The sequence below is a fragment of the Dendrobates tinctorius genome, unplaced genomic scaffold (assembly GCF_039654945.1).
Source record: "Dendrobates tinctorius isolate UK_male_01 unplaced genomic scaffold, ASM3965494v1 ptg000267l, whole genome shotgun sequence".
Taxonomy (NCBI): domain Eukaryota; kingdom Metazoa; phylum Chordata; class Amphibia; order Anura; family Dendrobatidae; genus Dendrobates; species Dendrobates tinctorius.
Genome location: NW_027361934.1, coordinates 474824 through 498455, shown reverse-complemented (window position 1 = coordinate 498455; position 23632 = coordinate 474824). Strand labels below are relative to the sequence as shown.

General features: G+C 47.4%; 2 protein-coding genes and 1 long non-coding RNA gene across 6 annotated transcripts; 1 reads left to right on the top strand and 2 right to left on the bottom strand.

Annotated features, from left to right (window-relative positions):
* Positions 1-149: 149 nt before the first annotated feature.
* On the bottom strand, positions 150-11887 carry E4F1 (E4F transcription factor 1). 4 transcript variants are annotated; one of them, XM_073559269.1, is made up of 13 exons: positions 11691-11887; positions 9823-9965; positions 7343-7442; positions 7068-7267; positions 6863-6983; positions 5506-5658; positions 5174-5316; positions 4833-4938; positions 4255-4472; positions 3938-4136; positions 3195-3361; positions 2980-3042; positions 150-2607 (listed from the first exon to the last, which is right to left on the bottom strand). In XM_073559269.1, the coding sequence occupies exons 1-13, from the start codon at positions 11791-11793 to the stop codon at positions 2290-2292; spliced, it is 2034 nt and encodes a 677-aa protein (XP_073415370.1). In that variant the 5' UTR covers positions 11794-11887; the 3' UTR covers positions 150-2289. The 4 variants fall into 4 exon arrangements, with proteins under 4 accessions (XP_073415370.1, XP_073415372.1, XP_073415371.1 ...); XM_073559271.1 differs by having other exon boundaries at positions 5201-5316; XM_073559270.1 differs by having other exon boundaries at positions 7343-7439.
* Positions 11886-19480, top strand: LOC141069581 (testis-expressed protein 47-like). Its single transcript, XM_073559274.1, has 8 exons — positions 11886-12010; positions 12456-13197; positions 15302-15374; positions 15926-16029; positions 17101-17159; positions 17300-17501; positions 18236-18395; positions 19395-19480. Exons 2-8 carry the CDS (start codon positions 13021-13023, stop codon positions 19430-19432), a joined length of 813 nt encoding a protein of 270 aa, XP_073415375.1. The 5' UTR covers positions 11886-12010; positions 12456-13020; the 3' UTR covers positions 19433-19480.
* On the bottom strand, positions 18734-23632 carry LOC141069582 (uncharacterized). The gene is made up of 2 exons (XR_012226596.1): positions 21163-23632; positions 18734-19491 (listed from the first exon to the last, which is right to left on the bottom strand). It is a non-coding gene; the product is annotated as an uncharacterized lncRNA (long non-coding RNA).

Sequence of the window (23632 nt, the reverse complement as noted above, 5' to 3'; positions counted from 1 at the left end):
TGGACGTGCGAATATGCCCCAAGGCCTCTAGACTGACCAGGCCGCATTCATGTCTGCAACGTGACCCAAGTCCAGATTGACCTGAGCGACCATAATATGGATGTCTGAATGAAGGCTTAAAAAGGGGTAAAATAAGTAGAAGTCGGACATCTTATGAAAACAATGTTTATTAATACCAGTACTAATACCGAGCGTAGTGACGTGTGCTCTTCACATTTCCTCCACGAGGTGGAAGTCGGCCGTTATGGACTGGGACCCAACGTTCACGTGGAGGGGGAGGGAGGTATAAAAACATGTAATGAGGCGTTTGCATAGGTATGTAAGGGACCCCCCCCAATAATAAATGTGGTGGAAACATCACTGGCCGGGACAGAGGGGTCAGACACCACATTGAGCCCAGTGGAGATCTATAAAGAGCTGCGCCGATTGTACAGCTCCGCAACGGATCTCACTTTTAGGCCGAAGTCACATTTGCGAGTGTGATGTGAGAAACTTGCCTGAGTCTCTCCCATCAATACCCGGCACTTGGACCGCAGTGTGCGGCTGCATGTATTTCTATGCAGCCGCACACTCCGGTCTTGAGTGCCAGCGGCAGTGCCGGGAACTGATGCGAGAGACTCGCCTCACCCTCGCAAGTTTGACCCTGGCCTTAAGAGTGCAATCTGATAGCCATATAAACTGGAGCACGGTATGGTCAATCCGGCAGCTCTCCAGACCCAAGAATGACAGCACCATATATTTCTATGCAGCTGCCATGTTTGGTCAGGAGAGCCGTCGGCCAGTCTGTGCATTGTGATCCAATTTATACAGCCGTCTGACTGCGTCCTAAGAATTGGTCATCAGTATCACTTCCTTCAATATATTAGATACCCGACCGCTGCCTACAATCATCCGGTCCTGTCCTCCAACAGAAACGTTTTTTTCTTTTAAAGCAAACAACACAGGCGACACCGTTAGTAATTTTTGTAATCCAGGAGAACTAGGGATTTTGTCCAGATTTTTCCTAAGAGGCCGAGACGCGGCAGAGCAGTTCGGCTTCTCTTTAAATGGAATCGGTTACTGGATTTGTGCCACCCGAGTGCCATGAAGCAGAGTTTGGCTTTATCTCAGCCAATTTTTACTTTGAAACACTGCATTGATTTAGACAAACCACACTCTGAGACCTGTAAGCCTACGGGGGTGAGGGAGATATGCTACCAGATCGGTTCCCTTTAAACTTTCTTAAAGGGGTTGATAACATAGGTTGGTGTGGGTCTAACAGCTGGGACCCTCACTGAGCAGCAGATGTAGTTGCAGTGACATGCCCCACTGCCGCTTCATTCATTTCTTATGGGTCTGTTCTTGAATTTTTCTGGCAAGTCCCATAGATAGAGAAGGGAGTAGCTGTCGGTTATATGCAGAAAACTAAAAAGGTGGTGGCATAAAGATTAAAAGAACCTACAGCTGTGTTCTCATATACAATAAAGACCTGCAGCCCTGGCACAGATTAATTGGTTAAAGGGTCTGTCTGATTTTTAACAATCCCTATAAGAAGCCTTCACAAGGAATGTTTAGCTAATTTGGAGGAATGTCTTCTGCCGGGACCTCCGAGTGAATTACTAAATCAACCTGTGGACATTTTACCAAGTGTTAGGCAATGGTTGGCCTTTAAAAACTACCAACCAATTCTTACAAGGCTCCTATCACCGAGAAGGCAGAAATGTCACCTAAACCTGTAACATATGCACTCGTATGCATGTCTACCTGGATGCTGGAGATTTGGGGATGACACCCCTGTCCTATTGTAATGGTGATCCTACTCCCTAGAGCAGTGAGGGGCTTACTAAGAATAGTCCTCTGTTGGAGCCGCATGTACAACACTCCCCTGTATGACACAGCCATTACCTTCCGAAGTGTGAGGGAAGAGCTGCAGGTTTCTAGGTTTCTCAATGTGAGAAGGATTTGAGGTGGGCAGTTGCTGCTATCCACCCCAATACAGACATTAGAAGACAACACATCCGACACTGGATCATGACTGAGAATGCAAAGCTCAAAAGGCACCAGTGTTATTCTGAACTTACCACTTCCTCAGACTTCAGAAAACACAGGTCAGTATCACTTTACTGCACCAGTAGCTTAAAAAAAAAATCTCCCCTCCATCACATGGCACCATCATCTCAGGCCTTCATCAGTCTGCAACATGAAGGCCTTTGCCAATAGACAGCTCCATCTAGTGGAGGCTAAAGGTTGAAATGCACAGCAGACCAGTGTACAAAATTTGGCTTGCTTTGTCCCAAAAGGTCAAGATGGCTACACAATAACTGTCTGTGCCGCAATGACAAACTCTTCAACCTGCTCCACGTCCTCTGCGACTATTACTTCCTCCACGGGAGAAACTTCATTGGCAATTACTGCCCCATCTCCTATGGCCGAGGCCAGAGTCAGGGCGACTTGCTCAGTCAGAGATTCAGGGGTAGCGATGGTTATGGTGTCTGTAGTGGGGACTTCCTCGATGCAGGGCTCAGTAGTGTCATCATCGTCCAGTGTCACATTTTGGACAATGATCTGTTGTCCCGGGTGGGCGCTGGTCACCAGCTGCTGGACTACATTCAGAATATGGCCGTCCACCTGCAAAGGCAAGAAGGCTCAGTGAGCAAACAGGAAAAAAAAAACCAGCCCATATAATATCTTACTCCCTACTCGTCCTAAAAATAAAACAAATCTGGCAGGGAGTAAATCACATAGGGCCTGACCTCTGGGACCCCTTCCAGTTTTAAGGATGAAGGGTCTTGGTTATTAGTGAGCAGCGCCATTGACCAGACGCTTCAGTCATTGGACCTTAACATCATCAAACAAGGCCCCCCATATACTTTAGATAGTTGGTCGATCCCTCCAACCTTGGTGCGTTGAGTCGACTTTTTTGTAATATGTCTGGGGTCCTTTCCTATTAGCATCGAGTGTGGCTGAAATGCCACCATCTATAATAGTACTGCCACTCACCTCCTGCGTTCCTGTGCTCTGCAGCAGCTCAGCCGCCTCACTAGTTTCTATTTCTTCAGAAGTCTGTGTATGAGGAGAAAATAAAAAAAGAAAAAGGACAAAACTAAATGCTGGCCACCACTTGTACTACATTACCAAGTGTCCCCTCCGGGCCGCTGCTTCAGAAACTCTTGAACACAGAATATAGTATTTTGTTTCAGTTTACTAGTAAATACCTCAATAATATATTCCTGAGTATCGGCGACCACTGAAGAAAACTCCACCAGCATCGTGTGCGGCTCCTCGGAGGCCGTTGTGCTGCTCATGGCCTCCGAACTATTGCTGTTTTCAGTCGCCGTTTGTTCAGTCTGATCTGTGTCCAGCTGAAGAATCACACAGCCCCCTGGAGAAAAGAGAAGAAACAGGGACAGTGAGCCCCCCTAGAAAAAAAACAAGATATTGTTGCAATACAGTGATCTGTGAGGTACGTTCAAAACCACTCATTTCCACATTAGGAGGTGCGCGGTGTCAATGACATTGTGCCTATTGTGAGCGCATCCTGGTAGGTATGTAAACCCCCCCCCCCCCCCCCCCGGATGAGGAAATGAGGCGCCAAACATACCCTTTAACCCACTGACACCATGGCCGTTTTTTTCCCTCCCCTTATTGCAAGAGCAATAACTTTTAAACAACACCATTGATAATACCATATAGTGTGCTGAAAAGAGGAAAAGAAAAATTCAAGTGTAGTAAAACTGCAATTCCATAGTTTCTTTTTTCATTTATCATGTTTACTAAAAACTAACCTGCAATATGAATATGATTCATCAGGTCAGTGCGAGTGTGCAGATACCAAACATAGGTGATAATCAGAATTTTTTTTCCAAGTCAGCTGTCATGTGTGGGGAAAGATGTGGGCTCAGCCCTGGTGCCCGCATCAAAGTCGGGGACACGACATGACGTAGATGCGCACACTTGCCTTTGGTCTTCATGTGGCGGTTTAACGTTCCGTGCTCTGCAAATCCTCGACCGCATCTAGGACACTTGAATGGTTTCTCACCCGTGTGGTGCCTGATGTGACGCACCAAGGATCCCTTCTCCCTAAAGCTATGGGGGCAGTACTGGCACACGTACGGTTTGTCTTCCATGTGGGTGCGTAAATGAACTTGCTGAGCGTTCTGTGACAAGAGGCAAATACAAGGAGCTTATAGAATAGAAAAAAATTGATTAAACTTTGCCATGGGGACAGAATATGTAAAACAAACAGCTACCACCACCACCCCTGCCCCTTTTCACCTTCGTTTTGTATTTTTTCCCACACTTTGGACAAGAGTAAGGCCGGTCATCAGAGTGTACCCTCATGTGGCCCTTGACGTGCGCTATTGTTTTGTACATCTTCCCACATTCTCCGCATCTGTATTTACGGATATTGCCGTGGGATTCTTGATGCTTTTTCAGCATGTGAGCCTTCAAGAATTCGCGGCTGCACTCTTCGCAGCGAAACAGCTTGCACCCTGCAGAGACAAGCGGAGATTAATTACCTGGTTTCACCACGGTGTCCATCTCTCTTGCAGTAAAATGCAGACTGACAAAATGTTATTCCAGCTGAATTGCAAGTGATGGGACGTTGTTAGTTCAGGTCACAATACCCGCGATCAAGACAGGAATTGTGGCCATGGTGAACGAGAAAATACAGTCACGATAAGTTGTGGCTGAGAAGGGTGAGGTGATGAACCACGGGGCAGAAAGTGCTTTTTTTCAGAACGTCAAGGGGCTTTTCTGTGACTTTATCACACCAATTTCTGTGTTTTCACCCATCTATCCTGACCGCAGGCTCTGAGTACTCAGGGTAGGCATAGCAAATGATGCTTTACCTTCATGTCCTTTCAGATGGACCTTTAAGGAGTTGCCACTCTTGCAAATTTCCCCACACTCTGGACACTGGAGATCCTCTGCGTCCTTGTTCAGTATACCATCTATCTATTGGAAAAAAAAAACAACAGATATCAGCGGATATCATCACACCTTGATACCCTACAGCGTATTACTAGTGACACCACGTAGCCCCCTGCATAAAATGCATTATCACTGTCTGTCTCCATCTTCCCTGCATGTCAAAACAAACACACTACTGACAAAGCTGCGACTGGAACGACTGCGGCGTCTCGACGTCAGGAGACTTGTTTTGACACTTTACAGGAAAATCACTACTCACCCCTGTTTTGAAAGCCACAGCTCGCACCTGGACATGAATCTCATGCAGTAGGTTGCCCTTCTCGTCTGTCACTAGTTGGATCACCGGGCTGCCGTCTAGTTCATCGGTTCCCAAGTGCGACGTGACGTCTGTAGATACTAAAACTGCAACAGGGAAAGACGGAAAACTCAATTCACACTGGAACAGTAAAAAATGCAGTGGACAAACATTACAAAATCTGGCACCATCACCCCATCATCATACAAGCCAAGAAAATAAGAATATAGGAAAGCGCTCACTGGTTGGGAGACCCCCTCTAGTGCATAAGAAATGAGTCTTTGATGTGCACAGACCTGATGAGTTTGCATCACGTTTCAGGACGATGCTGTTTCCCATGACATGGCTGATCTTCTCTGTGCAGGGTGTCAGAGACCTCATATGCCTCGTTAATGCCCCCGACTCTCGGAAACTCTTCCCGCACTTTGAACAGCTGTATGGGCGTTCGTCTGGTAAGAACGTATAGAAAAAACAGGAGACCAGAAATGAAAACGATGTTTCCATAGAAAGAAAAATGGAGCTTTCTAAATTGCACCCCCTTTTGCTGACCATTCAAAGTGGATAACGCCAAAATTACAGTCTGCAGCTGTTACATGTGCTGTTGACACAACCCCCATACAGGCACGTTATATTTCAGAGTGATGTATTTTCTTAAGCCGTTACCGAACAGTGACTATTCGGCAACAGCTTAAGAAAACACGCGGCAGCGCTGATTTAGTGGAAAGAGCTGCAGACGGTCTTGGATCCTGCTTTCGGTATACCACAACCCAGGAGTTTGGCCCCGTTTTGTTGTTCCTTCTCACCAGATATCAGGGCTGCTCCTGGGAGATTTTAGGTGCTGTCCAAAAATCAGACATGCCGATCCTTCTCTTCCCTGACACCAGTGTCAGCGAGAAAGGCGGGGAGGCCCCCCACACATTAGCCTGTTGGCCAAGCCTGCCAGGGTCAGCAGATTCATTTGACGGTCTAAGGCCTCTTTCACACTTCAGTTTTTTTGCATCAGTTGAAATCCGCCAAAAAGTCATTGAAGCGGATCCGTTGTTAACTGATGTGAACGGATGGCAAAATGCGGAAATATAAAGAGAGAGAGAGAGAGAGAGAGAGAATTTTTTTTTTTGTCCGGCACCCAGAACGAATTTCGGGTTAAATGAGTGTCTGGAGGATCCGCCACAGAAAAAAACGTTACAAGCTCCGTTTTGAAATCTTTGAGGATGGTGACGGACAGCAATTTTTGGCGGATCCTCAAAAAAAACGGTTGCAACGGACAGCAATCCGTCACAATCCGCCATTAATGCAAGTCAATGGGGAAAAAAACGGATCCTCAAAAAAAATTTGAGGATCCGTTTTTTTCAAAACCTGGCGGATTGTGACTGATTGTAAAAAACGGAAGTGTGAAAGAGGCCTAATGTGTTTTGTAACTGTCCCCACCGTCAAACTGGCGAGACAAACCCTTTTAATGGTGGCCTAACACATTAGATTTATTAGGAAAATAAGCTCCTGACAACAGATTACTCCGTCCTGTTCCTGTGTATGGGGAGTTTGTTACATGTCAGCTATTAGCAGTGGCCGATCATTGTTCTGCCTACACCATAGTTCACACAGGCCAGTGAAGGAGCAGTGGTCCCTGGCGCAGCCCTCTTCCTTCCCTCTTACCGGTGTGCCTCCTGATGTGGCGGATGAGGGAGCCCTTGGTCCTGAATGAATCCGCGCACAGCTTGCACTGAAAGTCCTTCTTGGTGCTGTGTGTCAGCATGTGAGCCTTCAGGATGGTGCACTAGAAAGGAAGCGGAGGACATCAAACATGCGGGGGTCCTCAAGGATCAAAGCTCTACTGTACGGACAGCCCAAAAACACCTACGCTTTTAAAGGTCTTCTCACAAGTCTGACAAATAAAGCGGCCTCTCTCATCCACAATCATCTTCACCAGGTGAGAGTCGTCAGTCTGTATGGGCACCTCGGGGCCTTCCTGCCAGTCCACCTCCATTCCCAGAAGGTCGCCCCTTTGGATGCCCACCATACTGTCCTCGCTGGAGACAATCTTAACTTCTTCGGATATCGCTGAGATAGGAAATAAATGTAAGAGGCCGACAGCAGGATCCTGCTGGGACATTAGATGCTGGTGCGGAGCCGTACCAATATCCGGAGAGCTGCTCATCTCCTCCTGTAAGGAGCTCGTCTCCACAACCACGTGGGAGATGTCCACGTCATCTTCTTCAATACACGGCACCACCTGCTGTGACAAACACATGACATTTATTACCTCATAGGTCCCAAGCGAATACAAGAAAATCCATTAGTCATTCAATAATCCAGAAAGTCTGGAGATCCAGCAGGTGAATTTAGAGTGGTGTTGCGCCCCCCCCCCCCCCAAGACATTTACTGTGTTGGTATGTGGTGAGAAGCTCCAAACCTACATGTCCAGTAGGTAAGATGAGAGACAGAGGCCTTTGCTGAAAATAAAAGCAGAAAGGTGCTCCTGACATCAACATAATGTGAACTGAGCCTAATCTGCGCTCAAAAGCTTTGCTGTGTAAGGCTCCTGTACACATTAGATAACTGTCAGCTGAACAACTGTCGAGATCTCTCTCCTGGCTCCCCCATACAAGAATGCTGGACCCCAAACAAGAATGCAACGCTCCTAGGATCTTCCTGCAAAACTTTCTCCAGGGAGAAAAGAAAAGGATCACAGAAACTCAACATGCCGTATCCTTCCCTCCCCTGACAGGACCCCAAGCACATTACACTGAGGTGAGCTGTGACATCCCCTATTGTGAATGGTGGTTCCTGTGTTATCTCCTTTATATAGAGGTGTTATCAGTCATTGTACAGGAGGAGGAGGTGAGCTGTGACATTCCTATTGTGAATGGTGGATAATGAGCTATCCATTTTATATTTAGAGGTGTTATCAGTGATTGTAATCCTGTCTGTTGTGATAATGAGATGACTGTGGAGGTAATCTCTACAGAACAGATAACTGCACTATGTACATTAAGGCCCTGTCACACATAGCAATCTCGCTAGCGAGATCGCTGCCGAGTCACAACTTTTGTGACACAACTGCGATCTCACCAGCGAGATCGGTGTGTGTGACAGCGATAAGCCCCCCTGCCGGTATCGCTGATCGCTGCAAGAAACCTCTGGACATTTTTTTCGTCGCTGATCTCCCGCTGGCCAGCACGCATCGCTGCGTGTGACAGGCGGGAGACCAGCGATCAGCTGTAAAATAATTAAAAAATATTGTTATTCTCACCTTCCGGCGTCCCGCGCAGTCTTCCTGCCTCTCTCCACGCTCCCGGTCCCAGTAAGCCTTTGCAAGAATGACCGCGAGACTTCGCGATCCCGCGAGACTTCGCGATCCCGCGAGAACGGACGTCATTGCGGTAATTCTCGCAAAGGATTACTGGGACCGGAGCGTGGAGAGAGGCGGGAATGCTGCGCCGGACGTCGAAAGGTGAGAACAATATTTTTTATTTTAATTCTATTTTTGACATGAATATGGCATCAGCGCTAACGAACACAGCGATGCCGCGCGCTCGGCATCACTGCGCTAATCGCTGGTGAAGCTGTTTGACAGCTCCCCAGCGATCACATAGCGACTTACCAGCGATCCTGACACGTTGATATCGTTGTCGGGATCGCTGGTAAGTTGCCATGTGTGACTCCAGCTTTAGACTATTATATGTTGAATGAGCTGTTTATGAGATAAGCCAGTCTATCCCTCTATCACCCAAAAGTCAGCAGCGAATAATGGCTGAAGTGAAGACTGGAGGTACATTGGGGCATGGCGACGCTTCTAGCTCCTCAGCATCCGCTCACCCGTATTCCCAAACTAGTCGCACTCTCTTCTGACTCGTTGCCTGCTAGTCAGTGTATCAGAGCAAACAACCTGTCAGTCATCCAGGGGAGGCCGAGGAGTTGCAGGAGCATCATCTCCCCTCAATGAACTAACACATGTTTTCAGGATTTCCTTAGTATTGCCCAGGTGACAATTGCTTCAACTGACAATACAAGGGAAATCCTGAAAACATGACCTGTTGGTGGGCCTTGAGGACTGGAGTTGGGGAACCCTGAACTAACAGATCCGACTTCAAGACACATATCTTGCTGATGACGCATAAAGGGCCAAACAGTCATATAAATAGCTTTGGGGGATAGAAGTTGCCCCCATACACTTTAGATGGCTGAACGCTGGATTGGCCTACAGCTTCCCCCCTCCAACTTCCATTCACTCGGCAGATTGCTCCTGCTCTCTAAGAGGGGGTGCCGACACCAATCTCTGGCGGTGGGCTATCTATTAGAGAACAAGAGGATCAGCATGTGGGGACCCCCCCCCCCCATCAGAAATAATCTGTCGGGGGCTCCCATATGCATTAGAAAGTCGTCTGAACGCGTCGATATTGATGGTTTCAGCAGACAGTGTAGGGGGGGGGGCTTTAAGTATAGAAAGACTAATTTCAGATGACCACCCAAAAACTGCATTAATAAAATTGGTTGTCTCAAAAAAGATGCCCTGTAAATCATAAGGCAGTACTGAAAATCGGATGTAAAAATCTGTCCTGAGAGGGGGGTTACGCTGTGAAGAGTCTTCCCTAGATGCAATACATCCCCTTTACCTCTTGGCTGCTGAGGACAGATATGGAGGACTCGAAGCTTTCATCCAGGTCCCGCTGACAGGCTTTTTGAATCTTGTGCTGGACAAACTCTTCCAAGCTCGTGAATTCAGCCTGACAGCGACCACATCTATGCACATCTTCATCTGCGACCAGCAAGAACAAAAAGAGACTAAGTCAGAAATATAAAAAGACTTCTAATCCACGCCTAAAATTCATTCAATGCAGCCTTAAAAATGTTATTTTTTTTCTTCTGACCATCTTTGTTCACATCGGTCGCAGCCGCTGCTGCTACAGGCTGAGCTTTATAGGAAACGGCGATTTTTATTATATATTATTACAGTACGTGGTATAAGTGATCTGACGATCGCAGGGTTAAAACACCCAAAGACGACTAAAAAAGTAAAAAAAATAAAATATCCAAATTCGAATCCAAGTTCTCTCACATTAAAAATTAAACAAAAAAAGAGAAGACGGAAAAAAAAAAAAAAAAGGAAACGGAAAACGGAAATGTGAACCAAACCACAATACGGACCTTAGATCCACTGCAGAGAGCTCCCTCTCTGAGCTCAGCAAACCCAAGAAATGCTGGGAGTTGTAGTGTGCCATCATCTAAAAAGAAAAATACTGCACTACAAAGAGCCTACATGTATCAGGCAAATATTGATAATTAATGGGTTAAATTATATTATATATAATTACATACACACAGTGTGTACGTATATAATCTCCATCTATATCTGCACACACTCCGTTTAACCCATTAATGACCATTTTAGGCACATGAAGCACCTGCCTCCTAACAGCAACGAGATCTCTGTTTAACCATATAAATGCCGCTGTCAATCACTGGCGGCAGCAATTTTAATGGCTGTCACACGAGTGCTGATGGGTCATCAATGCAGTCCCGGGGTGGGGCATTCGGAAAGACCCCTGGTTGCCGCGATCTTGGTACTCTTGCGAAGTCAAGCCACAGACTGGGGTCGATAGGAGACGGTGATCGATTTGTATGGTATACTGATCGCTGGTTCAATTAAAAATGACAACGAAAAAAATAAAATATATATTTTTCCACATACGAGCAAACTATAAAATGATTTCATCTGTATCCAATACAAAAGAAAAAAAAAAAAAAAAAAAAGAGAGAAAAAAAAAGGAATAAGAAAAAAGGGGAAAAAAAAAGGAATAAAAAAGGGGTAAAGGAGAAAAAAAAGGAATAAAAAAGGAGAAAAAAAAGGGGTAAAGGAAAAAAAAAGGAATAAAAAAGGGGTAAAGGAGAAAAAAAGAATAAAAAAAGGAGGAAAAAAGGGGTAAAGGAAAAAAAAAGAATAAAAAAAGGAGGAAAAAAAAGGGGTAATGGAAAAAAAAAGAATAAAAAAGGAGAAAAAAAAGGGGTAAAGGAAAAAAAAAGGAATAAAAAAGGAGAAAAAAAAGGGGTAAAGGAATAAAAAAGGAGAAAAAAAAGGGGTAAAGGAAAAAAAAAAAAAGGAATAAAAAAGGAATAAAAAAAGGAGAAAAAAAAAGGAGAAAAAAAAGGAATAAAAAAGGAGAAAAAAAAGGGGTAAAGGAAAAAAAAAAAAAAAAAGGAATAAAAAAAGGAGAAAAAAAATGGGTAAAGGAAAAAAAAAAGGAATAAAAAAAAAGGAGAAAAAAAAGAGAAAAAAAAGGAAAAAAAAGGAAAAAAAATCTATGGCTCCTGGAAGGCGAGGGGAAAAATAAAAGCCTCAAAAAAAGGAAAACTGTCCTGGTGCTGAAAGGGTTAATGCCTGCCGTGGGGTCAGGGAGCCATGGCTGCCCTCTCCTCACAGGTGCACTGGTTGTGGCCCTGCAGGGGAGGACCCGCACAATATGGGGGCCCCGGGTCTTCTCACCTTCCTCCTTGAAGCGGCTGATGAGCGGCCCCGCGGGGAGGCAGGGGATGACCAGACCGCTGGGCACAGTCACCGCGTCTCCCTCCTCCGGCTCCGAGCTCATCCCTCGCCGGCTCTTCTCCTCCTTCTGTCGCAACGAACGAGAGCGCACAGCGGCAGCAAAACAACACAAAATGGCGACTTTACGACCGTGTCGTCATAACAACGGAGCGGAGGGCTGGCACGTAAAGGAGAAGGCAAGAGGGAGAACGTGACGGCGCAACGCAAAAGAGGCGGAGCGGCCATATTGGTTAAGGGCAAAGTGCCAGAAGTTGCAGTAGGTGATGAAATAGTATTGCCACATATACCTGAATGTAGGAGATAAATGTAGGACGCTTTCCTAAAAAAAGAAAAAATGCCCTGTCCTCTTTATATATTTTAGTGACTGATAAAAATCAGACCTCTGTGAACATATTTTTTTTATTTTTCTGCATTTTTTCATGGTACCATTTTAAGGTGTATTACACCATTTTTATCCCTTTTTTTGGGTGGGGGAAGAAGTGCTGCAACCGACCAATAGCGATTCTGGATTTCTTTTTATTTCTTTTTATTGTTTTATGATTATTTCTTTTCTTTTTTTTACATCGGATTTTTATGCACATGGCGAGACCACCAGAGATATTTTTTATCATTATTTTACTATTGATGTAAAAAGAAAAAGATTTAAACTTTTATGACTTTTTTTTTTTTATTATTATTTTTCTCTTTATTTTTTCTTTCCCCTAGATGACGTGGCCCTCTGATCGCTTGTACTACACACTGGAGTAATGTTGTACTTTATCGTGAATTTCGTCCTCTCTAATGCTGGGCTTTACGGGAGTGCAAAGATGGCGGCACAGGGAGAGACCCCCCCAGGCCCGGCGGCGGCTGCGATGGAGGTGAGTATAGGTCTTATTATCTTACGAAGGGGATTGAGGCGGGGTGGTCTTAGTAATGGACAACCCCTTTAATTGCTGCTGTCCCCTGTATACATATGGCGAGGTGAGACCCCCGGAGCGAGCTCAAAGCCGCCCTGTATGGGATAACATAAAGCGATGCCCGTAATGTTCTGGAATTGTTACTTATGTGATTCCCCCACATTATGGGGGCTCCATGGCTGGATCTTGAGGGCCACATGCGGTCGCTGTCCTCGCCACCCGTGATGTCGGCATCTCCTGCTGACGGAGTTAATGAATAATGAAGGCTGCTGGTTAATTTATCGTCTCTGCCGTCTCCCTGGTGGTCAGCGATGTGACTCCGCCATGCGATCCCCGGGGTCCTCCCTGTTGTGTACATTAGTCACCTGGTTGCCATGATCTGGGCCCGTCTCCTGCGGTTGCTATGGAAACACAGGAGCTGCTCACAGGTTCTTCTGGTGGCATCTGCGGCCTACAGCGCGTCAGTCATGGCCTCTCATGTCAGACCCTCGTCCACACCGGGTCTCCCCCGCACCTCAGCCCTGACCGCGCTCCTTGAAGCCCAGCACATGGTTCGTGTTATCCGCCCGCTTTCCTCATATTCTGTAGTCACTTTTGGTTGTAAAAACATGGCTGCTTTATTTAAAAAAAACAAACAAACAAAAAACCAGCGCCACACTTGTCCATGGTTGTGTTTAGCACTGCAAGTCAGACTCATTCACTTCAGTGGAGCTGAGCGGTAATACCAGGCTCAGCTCATGGACAGGTGTGGCGCTGTTTTGTTCTTTGTTTTGCAAGAAATCAGCCATTTTTATTGTAGTAATCATGATGTTATGGGATCGCATGGCGAGGTTGGTTCACTAATCCTCTTCACCAGGTGAGTCATGGACCAAAGCGAGGGACAGCGGATTTGGATGAACCAGACGGCATTGGAACAACAGAGCTGGATATGCCGGTCAGCACTGGAGCAGCGTGGAATAGCAGAGCTGGATATGCCGGTCAGCACTGGAGCAGCGTGGAATAGCATGGCTGGATATGCCGGTCAGCACTGGAGCAGCGTGGAACAACAGAGCTGGATATGCCGGTCAGCACTGGAGCAGTGTGGAATAGCAGAGCTGGATATGCCGGTCAGCACTGGAGCAGCGTGGAATAGCATGGCTGGATATGCCGGTCAGCACTGGAGCAGCGTGGAATAGCAGAGCTGGATATGCCGGTCAGCACTGGAGCAGCGTGGAATAGCAGAGCTGGATATGCCGGGCAGCACTGGAGCAGCGTGGAATAGCAGAGCTGGATATGCCGGGCAGCACTGGAGCAGCGTGGAATAGCAGAGCTGGATATGCAGGTCAGCACTGGAGCAGCGTGGAATAGCAGAGCTGGATATGCCGGGCAGCACTGGAGCAGCGTGGAATAGCAGAGCTGGATATGCAGGTCAGCACTGGAGCAGCGTGGAATAGCAGAGCTGGATATGCCGGTCAGCACTGGAGCAGCGTGGAATAGCAGAGCTGGATATGCCGGTCAGCACTGGAGCAGCGTGGAATAGCAGAGCTGGATATGCCGGTCAGCACTGGAGCAGCGTGGAATAGCAGAGCTGGATATGCCGGTCAGCACTGGAGCAGCGTGGAATAGCAGAGCTGGATATGCAGGTCAGCACTGGAGCAGCGTGGAATAGCAGAGCTGGATATGCCGGTCAGCACTGGAGCAGCGTGGAATAGCAGAGCTGGATATGCCGGTCAGCACTGGAGCAGCGTGGAATAGCAGAGCTGGATATGCAGGTCAGCACTGGAGCAGCGTGGAATAGCAGAGCTGGATATGCAGGTCAGCACTGGAGCAGCGTGGAATAGCAGAGCTGGATATGCCGGTCAGCACTGGAGCAGCGTGGAATAGCAGAGCTGGATATGCAGGTCAGCACTGGAGCAGCGTGGAATAGCAGAGCTGGATATGCCGGTCAGCACTGGAGCAGCGTGGAATAGCAGAGCTGGATATGCCGGTCAGCACTGGAGCAGCGTGGAATAGCAGAGCTGGATATGCCGGTCAGCACTGGAGCAGCGTGGAATAGCAGAGCTGGATATGCCGGTCAGCACTGGAGCAGCGTGGAATAGCAGAGCTGGATATGCAGGTCAGCACTGGAGCAGCGTGGAATAGCAGAGCTGGATATGCAGGTCAGCACTGGAGCAGCGTGGAATAGCAGAGCTGGATATGCCGGTCAGCACTGGAGCAGCGTGGAATAGCAGAGCTGGATATGCAGGTCAGCACTGGAGCAGCGTGGAATAGCAGAGCTGAATATGTGGGTGAGCACCTGGACCAGCATGGAACAGCAGATTTGGATATGCAGACTACCACTGGAGTGATGTGGAACAGCGCAGCTTCTTTATTAGAATTTGTAAATTATTTATGTAAGAGCACAGGCACCTTGGAACAGCAGTCGAGTGTACAGTATAGCTGGGATGAGAGTGTCAGTAGACACACTTTAGGAGAAACGTTCCAGACCCAGTACTGGGTACACAGAGTTCAGGTATTTAGTGGCCATCGTGGACACTGAGCCACTTGAATACTCATGCAGCACGCCTCTGCCTGAGCCGCCTAAAAAGGCCTAGGGGAAGGAAATAAGAGGTGCACGCTGGGTCGTCATAGTGTCCATTCTATTAATCCAATCTCTTTGTGCTATAATTTCTGCAGAAGGCAGTAACTCATAGAATGATCTATGTGGCGAGGATAACTCCAGAGCAAGCGCATCGCAGGGATTTACCAGGTAACTGTGCGGTGCAAAAAGTACAAACTTTGAAAATATTTTTTCCTTACATAATTGTGTGTATTTTGGGCTGCAATTTTTTTTTCCATTTGGGTTTCACTGATATTTTTGTACCGTTTTGCTTTTACAGGCTCTTTCTTTCCCTGCAAATTGAACTTTAAAGAACTCTCAGAGTTGTGCAGAAAAAAAGAGATGAGGGTTCCAATCACTCTTGTAAGAACCCTCAAAAGAGCTCACTGATATATTCTCAGTCAACTCATTCTGCAGCCTAGGAAACAAAAAGTCTGTAAAAGCCAAACGGTACAACCCATTAAAATGAATTCAAAATATGTAGGGGGGTCCATATTTAAAGGGGTTTTCCAGAGCATTTTTTTTAAAGGATATCTATCACTGGATGTCACAATACCAACTTCACACGTTATTAAATAGATCTTAGACCTAATGAGGCTGGTGTACTTACTTTTAAACTCCATGTCTTAATATCTCAAGATTTCTCATATAAAAAAATTTAACATATGGATTGATGATGATGATTTTTTCTCTGCACACAGATCATTACGAAAGATTATTTCACCGACTGATAAAATCCAACCTGGGAGAATCCATCTCCGGATTACTGCTGCTCTACCCCAGCTGCATCATTCATATGATTGAGGTTGGTGCTATGAAACGGGAATGTAGACTGGTAATTAAAGGGACGTTCCAGGGCTTTCAGATATTTTTTAATAAGTCATTGATCTCCGGAGGGTGGGGTCCTCCCAAAGTGAATGGGGGGACATTGCAGTACCATTCCTGACCACTACACGTTGAACTTTTTTGACAGTTTTTGGTATAAACTAAATCCTTTATAGCATGCCTGCCAAAGGTGGAAAAAGTAGGTGTCAAGTCCAAGAGGGGTATGACCAAATACTTTTTAGACAGATTTATTAAGCCAGAAAATGTCCAATTTTGCACCTGCCTCTATGCCTTTTAACCCCTTTGTGACGTGATTTTTCTTTTTCGCGCTTTTGTTTTTTCCTCCCTTTCTTCCAAGAGCCGCAACTTGATTTTTAACTTTTCGATATTTGGTTCCTGTCGCCATTTTCTGAAACCCGTAACTTTTATTTTTCAGGCAATGGTGCTGTGTAAGAGCTTGTGTTTTTTTGTTTTTTTTTACGTGACGAGCTGACGTTTTTCTTTGCACCATTTTATGGTACATACGGACGATACCAAACACGATTACTTTTATCATTATTTTTGATCTGAGAAAAGCAGGATTGACTCAAACCTCTATATTTTTTTTTTTTTACATTTTATAAAACATTTCTACTTTTTTCGGTCTTAAAGGGATTATTTTCAACTTCAAAAATGTATATTATTAGATAGAGCTTGTAAAAACAACCAATTTTGCAAGTTACTACTTGTTAAAATTTTCAGCCGTTCATGAGATATATTTTTCTTTTCATCTTGTTGCCTTGGAGACCAAGTGGTCGGTCTCCTTGGCAACGAGATGTAAACAAAAGAAAAGTGTTAATATCTCAAGAACGGCTGCAATTTTTAATAAGCAATGAATTGGAAAAATGCTTGTTTTTACCAGCTCTATCCGACAATACCTATCTATGAAGATGAGAAATAACCCCTTTAATTCTACAGTATTGCAATATATAGTAGAAATGGCGATCTCCTATGAAGCCCTCAGTAAATGTCCTGTATGTTGTTAATGTCTCCCTATTCACTGCTTCCATAGGCTTCTTCCGAAATCCTCTCTGGGATAAATCAAGACCTCATCCAGATCCAGGGTGCAAAGTACGAGTTTATTCTTTTTTGTTAGAACCAATACCGAAATAGGTGTTTTCTACAACGGCTGGAATAGTTATGTAAACCTATGTACAGGTCCGATCCTCACAATTTACCGCGTCCGCACATAACTCATCCATATTCTCTAGGTCTCTTCTGCAGGACATCAAAATCCTTGTGATCTCCCACAACATCCGGCGCCGGCTGCTCCCGCAGTGGTGTTTCCGCATCGTGAAGCCGCCCACACAGTACTTGGGTGACTTCGGGTCTGAAGAGTCGGAGGAGGCCGTGGTGGAAGAATGTCTCACTCTGATGTTGAAGTTAGGAGTGTTCTTGTCTCAGATACTAAGTGTAAGTTCACACGTAGCGAAAAAACAGTGGATTTTATCCACTCGCAGAAACTTATGGTAGCTTTTTTCATTTTACTGTCATTTTGTCGGTGTTTCAGAGAAATCAGTTTGAAAAAATGTGGACCATACATGATAAGATCTGACTAATCCGATATGGACCCCCCGGCTAGCTCATCCCCACCCAGCACCAGGTGATTGGCCTTGTCAGAAGAGACCTGTCAATCAGTTGGCATGGGGCTGAGAAAGTTGCCCGGGGGCCACGTCGGACTAGTCAGGTCTATCCAAACTGGTCATATTTCAGCACAGCTTCTATCCTGCACTTATTTACTTTCCACCTTATCTGTAGCATTTTTTTCTGCTCTCCATAAAACTTTAGATACTTTCTCCCATGTCCACTGCACATCTATATACACCTATCTTCCTACTGCAACCTCTAACACTGGGTGAAGGAAGGGCGAGAGCAGACAGTCAGGAGCAGGAGCTGTGATCCATTCGTATCAGTTTTGCAAATGCGATCAGCTAGGTAAAGGACTTCACAATCTGCAGCAGCAAAACTGTAGAAAATCTTTCATGAAGGCTATTTAGAGTTTTTAACTTTGCACTTAGGAAATGAACAACATAGGTGAAGGCGTATAGGACAGCGATTATAGGACGTAATATGTTGGATGCTGACGTTCTAGACTTGTAGACCTATGGTAAAGCTTTTATTATAACTGAATGCCTATATATGTGCAGCCTGGCAGCAAAGGTCCGGGAGGAAATCTGCATGACTTGGCGCCAGAACTGTTGGTCAGAGAAGAGAACATCGACTTCCTTATTCGCTCCGAGAAGTTCCTCACACCAGAAAAGTTCCTCAAAATGTATAACAAGCCGATCAACAGTTCTATTGCTTCAGGTAAACCCGTACAGAGCGCGTCATGGTGTTACCTCTCCTGCCAATAGGATAGGACGCATGCTGATCGCTTATGTAACCTGGCAGGTGTCAGATGTGACGTCACGAACCCCTTATTTTTTTAATGTGAAACTGATCAGAGCCAGAACACCACTTAAAGGGGTGTTGCTGTCTTCATAAATTTGATGGCCCATTATGTCCTGAATAGGTAGTAATTGGTAAATCAGTATGTGTGCACCTCCAACAATCATCAGGACAAGGGGCTTCTAGGACTGCGGTCCAGAGATGACAAAGGGGACAAATCTCCCTGCCGAGAACACAGATCCTACGCGTACAAAATGGTAGACCACCAAGCAACAGGTTTTATTAAAAAACAAAGATATATATCTTTATGGGTAAAATATACACAGAACATAATAAAAATGAGTCACACAGGGCTGTTACATGATACCAAAGTGTGACCCAAAGGTCTACCCCCCCCGAAGAACATGTGTCAGGACCAATGAGCATAGGTATGATATAAAGGAGTTGTCTTTGGTTCAGTAATGGTTAAAATTGCAACCTGCTTGTAAGAACATGAAACTGAACTTGACCTTTTATTATAATCCTCAGACGGCCGTGGAGATCGGACCGCAATGTACGGACTGGTCACGGTTCTCCCAACCTGAGCGTGACAGTTGTATAGAAATATATGAAGGTGTCACACCGGGGTCGGCAGAGCCGCCGGCCAGTCTCCGCATTGTGGTCCGATTTATCCGGACCTCTGACTGCGCCCTATGGAAGAGTCTGGAGAGATTGCTGGAGGTCGCACGGGCACTCAGCCTACGGCTGTCTAATGTCATGTCCAGATTACAGCATCAAGGGCGATGGATTGGGATTTTTCTAGTCTGGACTCTTACAGGGAACGGCAATCCTGCTTTGTGATGTTGTAAGAAATGTATTCTAGAAATACAAAACCCAGAAGCTATGAACTCGTTCCTTGCTCTCCTCCTTTCCTTACAGCTCTTCTCTGGCCGGCTCCTCAGCACCTGTATGTATAGAAGACATCCTGGGTTCTCCTCCGCTCTTCATCCCTTCATTCACCGCTCGCGGTTTTATTCTGTATTTCACAAAATAAACAAAATACAAGAAATAAACTATTGCGGTGACTATTTATTTTTCAGTAACATGAAGACATTACTCCTAGGCTGCGTTATCCAATCTCGCGGACGGCAGGCTGCACCCTCAGCATTGCAGAATGGAGTCTATCATGGATCTCTGCAGCATAAAAGGACATTGGCGCTGATCAGTTTATGTGGCGGAGCTTCTCACCAAAAATGCCAATCTGTATCTTTCAGAAGGAAAATCGGCAGCGTCTCCATCCTGTACAAATACAGACTGAGTCTAGTCTCATACAGCAGACTGCACGGGCAAATGTGTCCAGCTGGAATTGCAGGAGGCGAATCACAAAAAATTTGGTTGCTCACCGCCACCGACGTCCGCTTGTCCCTACCAAGGTCCGCACATCCACTCATCACCGACGTGCTCTTGTCCCTACCAATGTCCCATCATTCGCCCCCACATCTCCACGGATCTCCGCTCGTACCTACCTACGCCTCATCCCTACCGATGTCCCCAACATCTGCTCATCACCACTGACATGCCCATGCCCCTACCAACATCCCCTTGCTCGCCCCGATCGACATCCGCTCGTTCCTACCAACGTCCACTCGTCTCTACTGACGTCCCCACCAACATCCCCGTGTCCCCACCGGCACCCCCTTAGACGTCTTCTCATTTCCATTGACGTCCCCTAATCCCCAACTTCTGCTCATCGCCACAGATGCACCCTTGCCCCTCCCAACATCTCATTCACCCCCAAAGACTTCCTCTGATCCCCGCCGATGTCCCCTTGTTTGTCCCTACGAATGTCCGCTCATCGCTGATGTACCCTCGCCCCTACCAACATCTCATTCATCCCCACCAATGTCCTCTCGTCCCCACCATTGTCCATTCATCCCCTCTTCCCTACTGACGTCCCCTCCAACATCTGCTTGTCTCCACTGATGTTCCCTGGTCCCCAACATCTGTTCATTGCCGACGTTCCCTCCCCCCTACCAACGTCTCCTCATTTGTCCCCACCAATGCCCCCACATCCCCATGGATGTCTGCTTGTCCCCACCAAAGTGCCCTTGCCCTCTCTTCCCCACCGACGTCCTCAAGTCCCCACTGGCGCTGCCTCCAATGTCTTCTCATCCCCATCGACGTCCCCTAATCCCCAAAAGCCGCTCATGGCCACCGATGCCCCCTTGCCCCTACCAACGTCTCCTCAATCGCCCCCACATCTTTCTCTCATTCCCACTAATGTCCTCTTGTCCCTTCCCCATGTACTGTCATGCCCGCTATGTCTGCTATGCTGCAAGATCCCTGGAGCAGTGTGCACGCGCACCTCATGTCTGCTATGCTGCAAGATTCCCGGAGCAGTGTGCACGCGCACCTCATGACTGCTATGCTGCAAGATTCCCGGAGCAGTGTGCACGCGCACCTCATGCCTGCTATGCTGCAAGATCCCTGGAGCAGTGTGCCTGCACACCTCATGTGTGCTATGCTGCAAGATCCCCGGAGCAGTGTGCACGCGCACCTCATGTCTGCTATGCTGCAAGATTCCCGGAGCAGTGTGCACGCGCACCTCATGCCTGCTATGCTGCAAGATCCCTGGAGCAGTGTGCCTGCACACCTCATGACTGCTGTGCTGCGTGACTCCTGGAGCAGTGTGTATGCGCACGCGTACCTCATGGCCGCACGCCGTTGCTGTGCCCGTCTCTGCTCTGCCTGCTGTGGTTGTCTCTGTGGTCCTGCCCCTGATCATGTGACCTTTCGTATGTTCCAGCTGTCATGATACCAGTGCTGGGTGACCGGGACTGCTGGGGGTTAATGTTCTGACCTCAGTGCAGACTCTCACCTGCACACCTGGGACCTATCATGGTGGCCTCTCATTGGTTCTGGGGGAGGCTTCTTATAGCCTCAGGACGCTCCCATCCCCCGTCAGTTATACTTTGGCCCTTGGCATTGTGTGGTGACCCCTGAGTGTGTTTGTGCTGTGTTCTGGTTGCATGATTCTCTGTGTATGACTCGGTCTGTTCTCTGGATATCGCTTTGGATTCTGCTTGGTACCTTCTACGTCTGTTTGGTTTTGATCTCTGCTTGGCCCTGATTATCCATTCTGTCTCCTCCCTGGTACTTTACTGATATCTTGTGTATGACCTTTGGCTTTGTCTGACCCCCGTCTGTTTATCCCTCCTGTACCTCGCTTGCCTGTACTGTGCATGACCCCCGCTTTGCCCGACTTTGAGTTTTCTACCTTCTTTGAAAGCAGGACGCTAAGCCCCGCCCCCTTGCAGTCACATGACCGTTCACATGACCGTAGATCCTGTGCCGGCTTGCTAAACTTCTACATTCAGGTCCTGTGCATCTTTATTTTCCGGCTGTTCTTGTTCCCAGGGGTCCCTACGGTGCGGGTGAGTCCCTGCTTAGCGGAGGCTGTACGCCGCCGCTGTCAGGACCCTGACACCAGCACTGTCTGACCCAGCAAAAATTCTTAATAAATATAATTCTGGATTAATTATTCAACGGCTCATATACAAAAAAATCAATCCTTAAAAGATACTTTTAAGCACTGTCTGACCCAGCTAACCTCTCAGTGTTTCTGGAGCCCCTGATCATGTGACCTTCTCTATGGTCCAGCCCAGTCTGATCTAGCAATGCTCTCTATGATCCTGGAGGACCTGAACCGGAAGTCCTTCCCTGGTTCTGACCCGGAAGTGCAGGTGCTATGGTGCTATATCAGACCGCCCCTTCCTATGGTCGGGGCCTGAGTATTGTGTTGCTTCCCTGCTTGGTCGCTCCCCGTATTCTGTGCCCCTGCAATTTGCCCTGTCGTGCGTCTCTGCACACGCTCTGTGCTTGTACTCTGCCTCATGTCCTGTGCCATGTCTTGTCTCTGTCATGCTTGGACTTGTAGTCCTTCCTGTGTTCTCTGCCTTTGCCTGCTTTGCCATGTTTTGACTATGCTATGCTTTCCTTGTACTGCTTCCGCTTCCCTGTTTCTGCTTGGTCTTCCTTGTTCTGACCTAGGGTGCTCTGTTGTGCCTCCTGGCACATGCACCATTCCTCCTCTCTTACCTATGGTGCTCTGCTGTGCCTGCTGGCACATGCACCATTCCTCTGCTCTCTGACCTATGGTGCTCTCTTGCACATTTCCAGGCTAGTCTCAAGGCTCTGCCTTGACCCTGCTCTGGGCTTCGGCCTACGCTCCGCTGCTAGCCCTGTTCTCTGCCTGGTGCTCTGTTGTGCCTCCTGGCACACACACCATCTCTGCTCTCTGACCTATGGTGCTCTCTTGCACATTTCCAGGCTAGTCTCAAGGCTCTGCCTTGACCCTGCTCTGGGCTTCGGCCTACGCTCCGCTGCTAGCTCTATACTCGCTATGACCTGACACTGTGCTTCTGCCTACGTACCACTCCTTGCTCTGTACCTTGCCTTGCTTGGTTTCTTGCCTTGCCTCCCCTTGTTTCTTGCGCGCCCTTTGCATGCGCCTGGCCTTCCTAGCCTCCTGTTTGTGCCTCAGCCGTGCCCGCCTGTTGTGCCTCAGCCGGGTTCGCCTCAGTCTTGCCCGTCTGTCTGTGCCGCAGCCCGACCAGCTAGCCAGTGCCCCAGCCGTGCCCTCTGTGCTTCCTTGCACCCACGCATCCTTCCTTGAAACCCTGTTGTGTCTCCTAGCACGTACCCTGCCTTGGACCCTGGTATGATTTCTAGCACGTGTTATGCCTTGAACATTTGGCGTGCCCTTGCACGCACTTTGCTGTGTTTCACTGTTTATGCCTTGCACCTGATTAAAGCTTGAAACCACATTTGTTGAAGAAACCCAGTGACCTCGCTTTATGTTTTGCATCCTGCTTGTCCTGCTGCCAGGCACTCACTAGCATCTCCCCGAGCCGGCCGTCTGGTCCCAGCAGTCGTGGTGGCTCACCCCCTTGGTCTTGCCCCTGATGCTCCCTGTATAGGGGGTGGTTCCTCACTAGGTCAGCTCGCGCTAGGTGGGTGGGTGTCACGGCCCAGAGGGTCAACTCAAAAAATCGGCTCAGCAGAAGCTGAGTCCATCACATGTGCGTTCTCTTGTCCCCTCTTCCCCACCGACGTCCTCTTGTCCCTTCCCTGCTGACGTTAGCTCGTCCCCTCTTCCCCACCGACGTCCCCTCATT